Raw genomic sequence first — 14366 nt, forward strand, 5'->3', positions numbered from 1 at the left:
TTGAGCAGCAAATCATCATATTAGATTGATTTCTAAAGGATCATGTGATTCTAAAGGCTGGAGTAATGATGCTGAAAATTCTGCTTTGAATTACAGAAGTAAATAGCATTTTAAAATGTAAATAGTGAAAAGTTATTTTAAATTGTAAAAATATTTTTGTTGTATTTTGGATCAATAAATGCAGCCTTGGTGAGCAGAAGAGACTTCTTTCAAAAACAATCAAAATTGTACAGTTTTCAAACGTTTGACTGATTGTGTAAATGTAATGTGTTTGCTGTGTTTCATTTTGTCTTTGTTTTTTTTTGTGCAATTTAATTTGATTTGTTGTTTTTGTTGCGTTTCATTTTTGGGTTATTTTGTTTGAATATTTTTGTTGTTTTTTTCTACTATTTTGTTTTGTGTGCATTTTGAATTGGTTGTTTTTGTTGTGATTTATTTTTGTTTATATTTAATTGTTTGTTGTGTTGCCTTTTTCTGTTTTGTTTTGTTCAATGTCCTTCTTTTACTTGTATTATTTTGTGTGTGTGTGTGTGTGTGTGTGTGTGTGTGTGTGTGTGTGTGTGTGTGTGTGTGTCGGCATGTTTTTGTGACATATGAGGACACAATGTGTATAATGACATGGGTATGACACAGGTATTACAAGGAGAGGGTGATTACATTGGCCATGTCCTCACTTTTCAAAAGGCTTATAAATCATACAGGATGAGTTTTTTTAGAAAGTAAAAATGCAGAATGTTTCCTGTGATGGGTAGGTTTAGGGGCAGGGGCAGTGTAAGGGGATAGAAAATACAGTTTGTAAAGTATAAAAACCATTGTGTGTGTGTGTGTGTGTGTGTGTTGTGTACATGTTTTTTATTTATTTATTTAGTTTTAATTCCATTTCCATTCAGTTTTCTTTATTCGAGTCTGCACAGAGCAAGCATTTTGTTTGCGCTGTTGAAGCCCTTTGCACCAGAGAGAAGTTGTAACACAGTAGATTAATCAACTGAACCTCTGTTCCAGATCAAAATTAACAAAGATGACATCAATACCATAAAGAACAGCGGCCCATCTCAGGAGGTTACAAACCAGCTCAATCAGCTCAACACCAGGGTGACTACACTCGAGTCAAAAGTTCAGACAATAGAACAGGTATTATTGCTTTAATCATCAGATTCTCTCGAGGGTTATTGCTTGCGTAAATACAGCCTTTCCATTTCAGCTTTTACGATTTAATTTCAGTTTTATGATATTCTGTATTTCATAGACAGTACAGCGGAAGACGTGCAACAGCAATCCATGCCAGAACACAGGAACCTGCTTGAACTTGTTGGACGCCTTTTTCTGCCTCTGTCCTGACAACTGGCAGGTCAGTCACTCATACAGACGTCTGTGCTGCTGTACTGTTCATATGTGATTCTGACTGACACTCAACGTCTCTTCAGGGTCCCACGTGTGCTGTAGATGTGAATGAGTGTCAGGTGTTAGCAGGAACTCCGCTGGGCTGTCAGAACGGCGCCACATGTGTGAACACACCTGGAACTTACACGTAAACCTCCGTTGCATGTCTTGGGGTTTTTAGCGTTTTATGGGACTTATATGCTGATCATTTTCTTTTCTTTTGTTTCAGTTGTACCTGTACTCCAGAATGGTACGGCCCACACTGTACATCTCGCTATGATGACTGTGCAGGGGGAAGCCAGGATCTGTGTGTTCACGGCGTGTGCATTGATTCAGACAGAGTCAATCCCAATGAGGTGATTCAACATGATGTGTATTCATTCTCAGTACTCATAAGTTCATTTTTGGACACGGAATACAATGGTTCACCCCAAAATGAATATTCTGTCACCCTCGTAAGAATTTATCATAAAAATATCATGTATAATGAAGGTAGTCCAAACAACTTGTTCTCTGTATTCTAAGTCTTTTAAAGTCATACAGTAGTTTTGTGTGATGAATATGCCAAAGTTTCAGGCATTGTTTTTCCATGTAATTTTTATCATAATCCATGGAAGATAAAAGCAGAAAATCTCCAAAAATGACAAAGAGCACCATAAAATATGTCTATTCGACAAGACAAGTATTCTTATAGGAATAGGCTAAGATTTCAGTATGTTCTTCACATAAAAGTGTCATTTGACTTTTAAACTACTATTCAAAAGTTTAGGGGCAGTAAGATTTTATTTTATTATAGTCTCTTATTCTCAACAAGGCTGCATTTATTTTGATTTTTTTTATTTAATTTTTGAAATATTTTACAATTTATTATAGCTGTTTCTTTTTTAATATAGTTTAAAATGTAATTTATTTCTGTGATTAAAGCTGAATTTTCAGCATCATTACTCCAGTCTTCAGTGATCCTTCAGAAATCATTTTAAAAGTCCCGTTCTTCGCGTGTTTTCGAAGCTTTGATTATGTTTACAGTGTACAATATAACATGAGTTCATGTTTCGCGTGTAAAAAAAACAGTATTTTTCACACAATTTACTTATCTGTACAGCGCTGTTTTCTCTGTCCTAAAAACGGCCTGATGATTTCCTTGTTCTATGAAGTCCCTCCTTCAGAAACACGTAACGAGTTCTGATTGGGCCAGCACTTCCCGTGTTGTGATTGGACAGCAGCTTAGCGCACTTTGCCCGGAAAGGTCCCGCCTCTTACCATAACGGGGAGATGCAAGCGCTGAATGCTCGCTCTTCTCCACGTGGGAGAGCAACAAGACCACGCCCCCTATTTTGCGTGTTCTTGTGGGCGGAGGGTTAGTCAACAAACGGTTCTAGTGACGGCATTACATCCCTGCACTTCCTGCTGTAGTCCAAACCGGCCATTCGCTGTAGGCTTTGAAAGGGAACTTCTGTTAAATAAAATATCTCGCTTGGCATTGAACTTTGAGCTTTATAATTTTACAGGTATTATTTATGCTCTAACAGCAACATTACACACTAACTAAAGTTTGAAAGATGGAATCGCGAAGAACGGGACCTTTAATATGCTAATTTGATGTTCATGAATCAATTCTTATTACTATCGTTATTTAAAACACTTATGCTACTCAAAATTTTTGTTGAAATCTTGATATCATTTTTTTTCAGGATTCTTTGATGAATGGAAAGTTAATGAAATGAAAGTGCTGGCAATATTTTTAATATTATATTGTTATTCTATCAAAAAAGTTGTGCTGCGTAATGTTTTGTGAAAACTGATGCATTTTTTTCAGGATGTTTTGATGATTAAAAAGTTCAAAAGAACAAAATTTAGTGGAATTAGAAATTATTTGTAACATTATACATGCCTTTACTGTCACTTTTGATCTATTTAATGTGTATAAAAGTTAACCTTTCTGACTCCAAACATAGTGTCATGTACATATGACTAAGGAATACTGCACATAAATTATATATACATAGACTTTTGGTCACCATTTACTTTCATTATGCTAAAGAACAGTGTGAACATTCTGCTTAATATCTCCTATTGTGTTCTACACAATGAAGTCACAGCATGCTTCCCTCTTTTCAGCCCAAGTATAAGTGTATCTGTGATGCTGGTTGGATGTCTCCACCCGGAGTGTCAGCGTGCACAGCTGATATTGACGAGTGCAGCCTCCCGAACAAGCCCTGCTCCACAAACCCCCCCGTGCAGTGCTTCAACACTCTGGGCTCCTTCTACTGCGGCGCCTGCCCTGCAGGTTAGAGCGCTCAGCCCAGCTGAGCCACATCAGATGGGATTATTGTTCTAATGTCCAAGATGTCAATTACTTTGGTTTATGTAAAATATTGTGAATGTGTGTACTTCTGAAGGCATTTGGAAGACTAGCAGATATTTATCAAGAACATCTTTTCATGAAGTTAATTTTGTGTGTCCCACAGGATGGCAGGGTAACGGTTACAGCTGCCAGGATGTCGATGAATGTGCCACAAACAACGGAGGCTGTTCCACTTCCCCCATGGTGCCTTGTCTTAACACCATGGGCTCATTCCACTGCGGACAGTGTCCTCCAGGTTTAGCTCACATCCTGATTCTCATGCAATTTAACATAAGAGCTGTTGTCAAAACAAGAATAGTTCACCCAAAAATTACTACTCAAAAATTTGAGGTCTGTAAGATTTCTTTCTTTTTGAGGCTGCATTTATGTAATAAAAAATACAGTAAAAAAAATAACAATTAAGAAATATTTATTTTAATATAGTATACAACAACAACAAAAAATCAGGTGATTCAAAGCTGAATTTTCAGCATCATTACCCCAGTCTTCAGTGTCACGTGATCCTTCAGAAATAATTTGCTGCTCAACAAACAAAGAACTGTGAATGTGATACATTTATTTAAGGATTTTTAAATGAATAATGAATAAAAAGTTCATAAAAACTGCCTTTACTTGAAATATAAGGGCCCTATTTAAAGGTACTAAGTGTACGATTTCTAAGCGTACGGTCTGAAAAAAATAAAAAAATAAAAAAAAAACAGTCTATGCATCAGGCTCATGCTCCAAAAAGGTTGTACCTATTCTCTTATTTAGCAAAAAAATATTTTCCATAAATGGGCCGTACTCTGAAACTTAAGTTATTTTGGGTATACTATTCATTTAAAAGGATAGTTCGCCCAAATATGAAAATTAGCCCATTAGACTCACCCTCAAGTCATCCTGTGTGTATATGACATTCTTCTTTAAGACGAATAAAAGTTGAGTTATATTTAAAAAGTCCTGGCTAATCCAAGCTTTTTTTTCAATGGCAGGAATTGTTGCTCTGTTTTTGAAGTCCATAAAAATGCATCTATCCATCAAAAAAGTGTGCTCCACACGGCTCTGGGAGGTTAATAAATGCCTTTAGAAGTGAATTGAGGCGTTTTTGTAAGACAAATATCCATATTTAAAACTTTATAAAGTAAACTTTTCGCCTTCTGTATTCAGTTTATGGAAAAAGTGTTGAAAGTGCCTCTGCAGTTCAAAGGCTTATGTGACCAATTATGCTCGTCAGACGTCGCGAACACATCTTGAACTCAGGGAAGGCACTTTCAACACTTTTCTACGGAAGGCGATCGTCCGGAACTTTAAATAAAAGTTTTAAATATGGATATTTTTCTTACACAAACGCAACTATTTGCTTCGGAATGCTTTTATTAACCGCCTGGAGCCGTGTGGAGCATTTTATTTGACAGACAGATGTATTTTTATGGACTTCAAAAACAGTGCTATAATCCCTGCCATTATAAAGCTTGGATTAGCCAGTACTTTTTTAATATAAATCAACATTTATTCATCTGAAAGAAGAATGTCATATACACCTAGGATGACTTGAGGGTGAGTAAATCATGGGCTACTTTTCATTTTTGGGTGAACTAACCCTTTAATATCTTAATCTTCAGAATCAAACCCTTGAGGTAGTTCTGTTGATCTTGTATTTTTTTTTATTCACTTTTGCTTCATAATTTCCCTGTAGAGATGGCTGAGAAAAAGAAACCTGCCTATTTTTAGTACATCTCATATGTTTGCTGGTCCTCTGTCCTGCTTACAGCATAGCCTGGCTTGTAAAATCCAGCTGAATCATGTTTTTTGCTCACTGTAGTACGTTTCAAATAAGAGACAGATGCTTGTGTGAGCTGAAGTTTCATTATATTCCCTCTGGGAGAGATGGAGAGCTAGAGGTGGAGAGATGCATTTGCAAGGTTCATTGAGGACAGTGCTGTCTGCTCATCCTGCTAATACATTCAGCTTTACAAGTCTCTGTCGACTGCTAGATTGCAGAGAAAGACCAGACACACTGAAATGATTGAGCTTAAATAGCCATTAAATGTAAGATGAGACTGCTGACCCCATGTGTGTGTCCTCAGGCTATGAGGGAGACGGGAAGACTTGCACTCAAGCCGACATCTGCTCCACCAACAACGGAGGATGTTATCCACTGGCTACCTGTGCTTCTACTCCAGGTGCACGTGCATACAAACATACAAACACAACTTCACTTATTAACTGTAGTTATCCTTAACAGCAGCGCATGACCAGTAGCGTTTATGTTATAACGAGCAATAAAAAGGTGTTGAACTTTGTGTTGCAATGTCACCTCCTATACAAGACATTATTGCTATCTCTGTGCATTTTTACAGGTTTGTTTGTTTTAGTCAATGGTGTTATAATTGTTCATTTTAGTCAATTTTACTCCAACTAAAATGGCTTCTAATTTTTGTAAATCATATTTTTGTTGACAAAAATTAGGTTACACTTTATTTTGATAGTCTACTACCGACATTCTACGAACTATTAGTAACTTTGCAACTGCATGTCAGCTAATAGAATAATTTGATATGTACTTGCAAAGTGACTTATAGTCAGTAGAATGTCTTTTGGGAGCATCAAAATAAAGAGTTAGCAGATATTTAGCAGATAGTCACTAATGCAGATCTTGACATTAAAGGGGGGGTGAAATGCTGTTTCATGCATACTGATCTTTTTACACTGTTAAAGACTTGGAATCCCATACTAAACATAGACAAAGTTTCAAAAGTTAAGGTGGACGTTTGATGGGAGTATTTCTTTGTCAAAAATACTACTTCCGGTTAGTCATAAGTTTCGGCAAGTTTTTTGAGATCATGCGTCCCCTTTGACGTTAACGGGGGAGGAATTTCCTTGTATGGGCCTTACGGACAATTCTACCGGAAGCGCGTGAGAGAGAGAGAGGGAGAGAGAGAGCAACAGCCTACGCCCATCAAAGCGCTGGCTTGTAGGATGCTAAACAGGTGATATAACCAGTAGCTACTGACTTACCCACTGATAGGCCGGCGGTCGATCTGTATTAGCACTTTCCTCACGCGACGGGCGAATCACTTTCCTCACAGAGCGACTCACTTTCCTCACGCGGCAGGCGAATCACTTTCCTCACTGAGCGAATCACTTTCCTCACAGAGCGACTCACTTTCCTCAAGCCTCGTTCACACCGCCAGCGACACGCAGCGACAAAGCGACACGATCCCATTCATTTCAATGGAGCGCTGGCGACTTCCGGCGACACGAGCGACAGTGACCGTTGGCGACAGAATGTGGGCGTGTCGACACGAGACGAGCGACAAAAGTTCAGAAATTTCAACTTTATGCAAACGAGAAGCGATTTTTGCGAGCGACAACCAATAGGAGTGAAGTCAGTGGAGTGCACGTGATCCGTCTGCTTTACTGCGGTGTCCGGAGGAGTTGTTGATATTAGCTTTTAGCAAACCCCCTGTTCTTTTTAATATGTCTCTGTGTAGCCTACATACAGAGACACATTTAAAAAAATGATGCATGGAAAAACGTGTCTGGGATTGTGGGGATATAAAGTAAGTTTTGACTAAACTGCATGCAATATGGTCTACCTATTACAGTACAGTGTGTATGTATTCTAATAACTTGCTCTGTTCTGCAAAACACTAGTAATAAAAACGGTACTATAGTACAAATATATTTAATGACGTTTATATGCAACCCGTGTAGTGGGAACGCCCACTAGCGACATGAATCTCTGGCGCTGGCGACATGCAGCGACAAAATCGCTGGCGGTGTGAACGAGGCTTCACGCGGCGGGCGAATCACTTTCCTCACTGAGCGAATCACTTTCCTCACAGAGCGAATCACTTTCCTCACAGAGCGAATCACTTTCCTCACAGAGCGACTCACTTTCCTCACGCGGCGGGCGAATCACTTTCCTCACAGAGCGAATCACTTTCCTCACGCGGCGGGCGAATCACTTTCCTCACAGAGCGAATCACTTTCCTCACAGAGCGACTCACTTTCCTCACTGCAGCGTGCTGCTGCACACGTCATTATTTAGCTCCGCTCACATGACACGCCCCCACCCGCTCGGCTTTTTTCGGAAAGACTCGGAACAGCGCATCTTTCTTATATAATTATAAAAAAAATAAAGACTTTTCGGAGATATGCAGGATGCAATGCTACTCTATAGGTACTCAAGATTGACATGACACTGACTGAAACTGAGTGTTTCACCCCCCCTTTAACTTTTTTTGCTCACCAGCCACTGTAGCTAGTGGTTTTCCAAAAATACCAGCTAGCTACTCAGCATTTTCACTGGCCACAATTTTGACGTTGAGACAATGGGTAAAAACGGCCCTGTAGATATTTAGGGGCCACCTATTATATCCGTTGGCATTCTTTCTATTCTTCTTCTTTCGCTCTTGAGTCATGGCAGCCCATAGAACTGTTTGCTGGAAAGTTATGAAATTTGCCACACAGATAGAAGACAGTCTGAAATTTCACCATAACAAATTTGGAGTATCTAATCCAATCGCTCTAGTGCCTAGAAACCAAATTCTTAAGACAATTTGATTGTACCGTATGGCGTCATTTTCCATTACGAAAATTTTCTGAAAAACCTACCTTTTAGAACTCCTCCTTCTAGGCCGTTGCTCTGATTTTCATAAAAATGTTACCAGAACATCGTCAGACCATGGCGACAAAAAGTTATGGAATTTAAGCCGATTCTTCAAGCCGCATAACGTGCAAACAAAGCGAATGTGTGGCTACATCTCTGCAACGCTTAAGCATATTCTTACCAAACTTTGTGTGTGTTATATGATAACCATGACCTGAGATTACCTGCACAGTTTTGGCGCTACCTAGCAGTCAGGTGATATGAAAAATTGCTAGTTTTGCAAATAACATTAGATTTGGTGCAGCAAGCTGAGTCGAATGATACCCAATTTTCCCATACTGGCCATTTTAAATTTAGTAAAAAAATGATATATATTATGACGGGGAGGCAGGTTTGTGTGTCAACTCGCTGTCGGAGAGATGAGTGCCAGAAAGCACAGCTGGTAATCTGGGGGAGAACCGGGGCGAAAGTAACGCGGGACGAAAGTAACAAAGCGATTTTCTCAGAGCCCTGACTACATTTGCATTCCAAGCTATGACAGCTCGTTCAGCACGCAACCCTTGATGGACCTGCCAAAAATCATGTGATTTCGTCATCTTTTCCCACAGCTGGGTCCGAAATATAGTTTTCGAGTACGGAAAGTAAATTACTGAAGCGGTACTTTTTTTTCTAATTACAAGTTGTGTTTCTCGTTTCATGTGTCACAGTAATGATCACTCTACAGATTATTTATTGCTGTTACACATCCTGAAGGTTTGTCCTTTCAGAGTTTTTCAGTATAAAAGTAAATTGTGTTTAAATGTCAGGACTTCCTGTCGGGACGAAAGTAACACTTGTTACTTTTGTCCCACTTTTATATATATATATAATGCATATTATGCTAATTTTATTAGGGGTGTGCATTGGCACTGCCTTCACGATTCGATTCGATTACGATTCACCAGGTAACGATTCGATTCAATTCGATTCTACGATGCATTGTGATGCATCAAAATTCTACTGCACACAAAGCAAATTTTTCATCAGTCATGAGGCAATACAAGCAGATATTAAACAACAGATTGTATTGGCTGCTATGTGTCTCCTGTATCTTTGACATAAAAGTTATTAAATAAAATAAAATGTAATTAAATAAAATTAAATAAAATGCAATTAACCCTTAAATGCATGACTGTTTCACCAAACATTCTTACATATTCAGGTCGTTAGCGACCCAGATCTATATTTAACATGGATAGACCTCTACCTGTCGTGATAATATATAAAACTCCTGATTTTAGAGTAACAGCTACAGATTAATAAAATAAAACCTATTTCGTTACCTTTTGGAGCTTGGAAGGATTCAGTTTGAGCAGATGTTTAATACCATCATCATATGACCTCGTCAGAGCTCGTTTACCAGTATATTCAGCATCTGCCTCATATATACCTCAAAAAATATATACGTACAATCCTACACACCTCGGGTCGTTAGCGCGTTTTTAATAACCCGTCTATCGCGGTCATCTCCCTCCGCCTCAGCCATCTTCCTTGTTGTTGTTGTTATTCTCCCGGAACCGGAAGTATTTGAAACTTCACAACTTTATCGTCCGCCAGAAAATAAAAAGTGACATAATCGATTATGGCACTTTGCCGCATCGATGCTGAATCGTTGATGCCCCGCATCGCGATGCATCGCCGAATCGATTATTGTTGACACCCCTAAATTTTATTTTCATATTGTTGAAAAAAAAAAAGATCAAATAGATCGAAATTGCACAAAAAAATATACTAAACCTACAAGTTTGTACTGTCAGGTTATATTTGAAACATTTGATTAAACTTAAAATGTAAAATGAAAATGTAATTTAATATTTTTTTTGCAAAGATAAATTAGCTACAAAATATTTTTGCAGTTACATATTAACAAGGTCATAGTCAGGTATGTTTAATAAAAACAAGAGTAACACAAAACAATCTAGCTTATATTGTTGTGTTACTTTTGACCCAACTGATGGGGTCAAAAGTAACAATCTTCATCTTATGTTCAAAGTGATATTATACTATAGTCGTTCTGTATTTGTACAAAATACCACCTGCTATTGATAGACCACACTTGTGAGTTATTGACCAGAGCAAATGTATATCTCTGTCTAAAATATTTTCTTATAAAAGTGCGTTTTTCTGAAAAATGGTACTTTCGCCCCTGCTCTCCCCCTATCTATTCCGCGGAAAACGAGTATTGGACGCGTTTTAGATATTTCAGTATCTATCGACGGTACATATCGAAAAACAATATTTTTGACACCACTTGGTTTATTATTTCAGATGCCTTTTTAAAAATCCACAAATTAAATATTGTAATATTACGTTTGTTGTACATCTCTGGTTATTGTTTCCACTAATCATATTCTTCAAAAACATATGTTTTTATTATATGTGTTATATGTGTTTAAAATTGTTATTATATAGTCAGGATGCACATTTGTTGTCTCATCTTTATATCATTGGCAAAAACAATCATTTAGAACGAGTAAAATAATAATTTCTGATTTGCATTATAAATGGGTTCATTTTTGGTCTTCCAGGAAGTATTATCCCATCATGCACCTGTCCTCCTGGTTATGTGGGTAATGGTTATGGACCAACGGGTTGTACTCAGATCAGCGACATTTGTGGCACTAGTAATCCTTGTGTAAATGGCCAGTGCGAGGTAAGTGTCCATCTCTAATAATCTCTTTTAACTTCCAGACTCTCTTCTGCTTTCAGAAAAATACATGTTTTTTTTGTCTTGATCTCTCAAGAATACGGCCACTGGCTACATCTGTCGCTGTGACCCGGGCTGGGCGGGTCAGAATTGTGATCAGAACGTGAACGAGTGCTCTAGCAATCCCTGCCAGAACGGAGGAACCTGCACCGACGGCATCAATGGCTACACCTGTACCTGCACCTCGCAATGGACGGGCCCGCAGTGCCAAACTCCACAGCAAGGTGTGTTTGTTGCACAAGTGAGTATGTGATAGCGTATGTTTTTTCATATGGTGACATCATGACCTTTTATGTGCTTCAGAGTGTGGAGGAGTTTTGGAAAGTCCAGCTGGCACTTTCAGTTACCCTACAAATCCTGGAACCGGTGATTATGATCACCAGGTCAGCTGTGCATGGGTCATCAGAACCGACCCTAGCAAGGTTAGTAAAGTCATCTGGCACATCAGTGAACCTTTTTAAAACTCGGGCCACTTGGTTTTGTGCTTGTGCTTCAGTAATCGTTTTTTTCTTCCCAGATTCTGCGGATTACCTTCCCGTTCTTTGACATCGAGAACAGCGCCTCCTGCAACTTTGATTTCCTGCAGGTCCACGATGGCGAGACTGCCTCCGCTTACATGATTGGGAAATACTGCGGCACCGCCTCCCCAGCCGAACTCTTCAGCTCTCATAATTCTCTGTACTTCTGGTTCCGCTCCGACCATTCCGTCAGTGGCCGTGGCTTCACCGTCGCCTGGCAATCTCAGGCACCAGGTAAACGAAGAGCGCCCTTAAAGAGGCCATATTTTTACAAAATCATGATTTAGTTTTTAAGGTCTACTAGAATAGGATCTCATGCTTGAATTTTTCCTAAAACATATATATATATTTTTATTTTACATTGTTGCAGCACTTCTCAGACTAGTCTGTCAGTAACGCTCAGGGGTGGATTTACCAAAAGTGTCGTTAGCTGGTTGACCAATCACAACACTGGTCCAGCCAGACAAATCAAGCGACAGAAACTAAATAGGGGTGCGTTTTCCAAAGTTCCAAATTCTGTTGAGTTTTATTGGTAATTACGGAACTTGCGATCATATTTGGCTTTGGGAAATGCACCCCTGTTTAGTGTCTGTTGCCCCTTTTTCCAAAAAGAGCAGTTCACTCTGATTGGTCGTCTGGACCAGTGTGTTGATTGGTCAACTGGTTTGAGTGTGTTTCAAAAAATGCCAGAGGAGTGAGGTTTTTTTCCTATTGGAATTTAAAGGAAGTGTATGTAAGATTGTGGCCAAAACTGGTACTGCAATCACTTTCAAATGACTGTAGAGCGGTGTATCCCCTCTCCCCCTCCCCCCTGACTCGAGGTTGCCAGATAGGCAGCAGGAACATTTGTAGCTGCAGCTGTGGTAACTAGAGCAGAGATGGCAACCCGGATGCCCAAACACTACCGACTTCGTGATTGGTAGATAGGTGGAGGGCGGAGCTTCAGGCCAAAACACAACATGTCAACATCAACAGCAGCTGAGGGCTACAACAACAACTTTTAAATGACAATATCCTTGCCGGACTACTGGTGTCAGTGATATAAGTATTTGAAATGAACATGATTTGTCTAGTGACATATCAGGGCCATTTTATGATTAATTGAATTTTTTTTTACATACATTGCCTATGTGCTTTGTAACTTTGCAGACCTTTTTTTATTCTCAAACAGCAGCATTAAACACTAAAGAAATTTGAAAATGTAAAAAAGCATAATAGGTCCTCTTTCATTTGTGGTGGTTAAATTTCTGCGGGTAAAAAGTAACTATTGTAACAAAAGTCTATTGTCAGTAAAATAATGATTGTATGAAGCACAGCTCACACAGAAGTCACTTTAAAATCAAGCAGCTTTCTGTTGGTTAACATGGCGAATCTATGTGATCAACTATATCCCATCATGAAATGTGCATTGGGGAAATGCTTCGTTGACCAATCACGTGGATTCCTATTAAAATGACTTGATTTATCCCTTAACAAATTCGCGGAAAAATGGTAAATGTATGGAAGCCAGTTTACGCAACCAAATAAAAAAATTAAAGAGTAATTGCATCACAAATCTGACTTTTTTCTCTCACAATTGAGACTTCCTTGAGAGAAACGGGCTTCCATATAAATGTGACCTCTCCTGATCCAAATAATTTCTTACCTTGGGATAATAGCAAATATTTGTATTAGCATGAATCGCATCTTATTCCACTACTCTTTTTTTTTTCTCTAGTGTGCGGTGGGGAGTTGACCAATACATATGGTGACATCAAGTCACCCGGTTACCCAGGTAACTATCCACCTAACCGGGACTGTTATTGGACAGTGAATGTGAATCCTGGTCTGCTCATCACATTCGCTTTTGGCACCCTCAGTCTGGAGCACCATGATAACTGTAACTTTGACTACCTTGAGGTATGCAAAGCTTGTTGCATCCTGGATCTACATGAAAATGAATTATGTTTTCTGTGCATATGTGTTAAAATGCTTCAGTTACCTGCTTTATTTTATAGATCAGAGATGGACTGCTTCCAGAGGACTCAGTTCTGGGGAAATACTGCAGTACAGCATCACCAGCACCTCTACAGACAACAGGACCATCTGCCTGGATCCACTTTCACTCTGATTTCAGCATCAGTGATCGGGGATTTCACATTACATACACTACCTCACCATGTAAGTAAAGTCCATGCCATCAAAACACAAGACAGGGGAATTGTGTGACATTTTAGGCAGGATAATACACCTTAAAAATTTGGATTTGGATTTGGCGTCATTGCCCCAGTTGTCAGTGTCACATGATCCTTCAGAAATCATTCTAATATGCTGATTTGGTATATGATATTTGTAATGCATTAGCAGTAATTCCAGTAACTATGTTATGGTTCATTTTAGCGAATCCATCAGTGGATTACTGTCCTTTTAAATGCTCATAAAGCAGTTTATTGGAGTAATCTAGATATTAAAAGTCAGGAGTCACATTCTAAATGTTGTAAACTCAGAGTGGAACATGATCCTGGGTCCAATGTAGGATCAAATGGGCAAAGCCAAAGTTCTTGCAATATTGGGACGAATTGCTTTTCTGGCTATTACCAGCCGAAGCTCAATCTTTTAAGATTGAACATTGGTCTGGGGAGTCTGGTCAGTGTTTTCTAATGCACAAGAGCCATGATTCATTTGCATGGTTCAAATGACTCTATGCAAAATTGGATAGTCCTTAAAATAATCAGACTACAAGAGGCGTGATCAACGGGCATAGTTCAAATGACTCCGTACGCA

The 14366-nt window shown here is 38.9% G+C and overlaps 1 protein-coding gene across 1 annotated transcript in view; it reads left to right on the forward strand.

Moving 5' to 3' along the window:
• cubn (cubilin (intrinsic factor-cobalamin receptor)) overlaps positions 1–14366 on the forward strand; it is a 48435-nt gene that overhangs the window by 1655 nt on the left and 32414 nt on the right. The window contains exons 3-15 of the mRNA XM_067435161.1: positions 1003–1131; positions 1247–1348; positions 1425–1528; positions 1610–1736; positions 3499–3667; positions 3849–3980; positions 5812–5907; positions 10907–11031; positions 11123–11309; positions 11389–11507; positions 11603–11837; positions 13321–13502; positions 13601–13763. Of these exons, the coding sequence (XP_067291262.1) occupies positions 1003–1131; positions 1247–1348; positions 1425–1528; positions 1610–1736; positions 3499–3667; positions 3849–3980; positions 5812–5907; positions 10907–11031; positions 11123–11309; positions 11389–11507; positions 11603–11837; positions 13321–13502; positions 13601–13763 (1870 nt within the window). The remainder of the gene's footprint in view (positions 1–1002; positions 1132–1246; positions 1349–1424; positions 1529–1609; positions 1737–3498; positions 3668–3848; positions 3981–5811; positions 5908–10906; positions 11032–11122; positions 11310–11388; positions 11508–11602; positions 11838–13320; positions 13503–13600; positions 13764–14366) is intronic.

This window comes from Pseudorasbora parva, chromosome 24 (assembly GCF_024679245.1).
Source record: "Pseudorasbora parva isolate DD20220531a chromosome 24, ASM2467924v1, whole genome shotgun sequence".
NCBI classification, from domain to species: domain Eukaryota; kingdom Metazoa; phylum Chordata; class Actinopteri; order Cypriniformes; family Gobionidae; genus Pseudorasbora; species Pseudorasbora parva.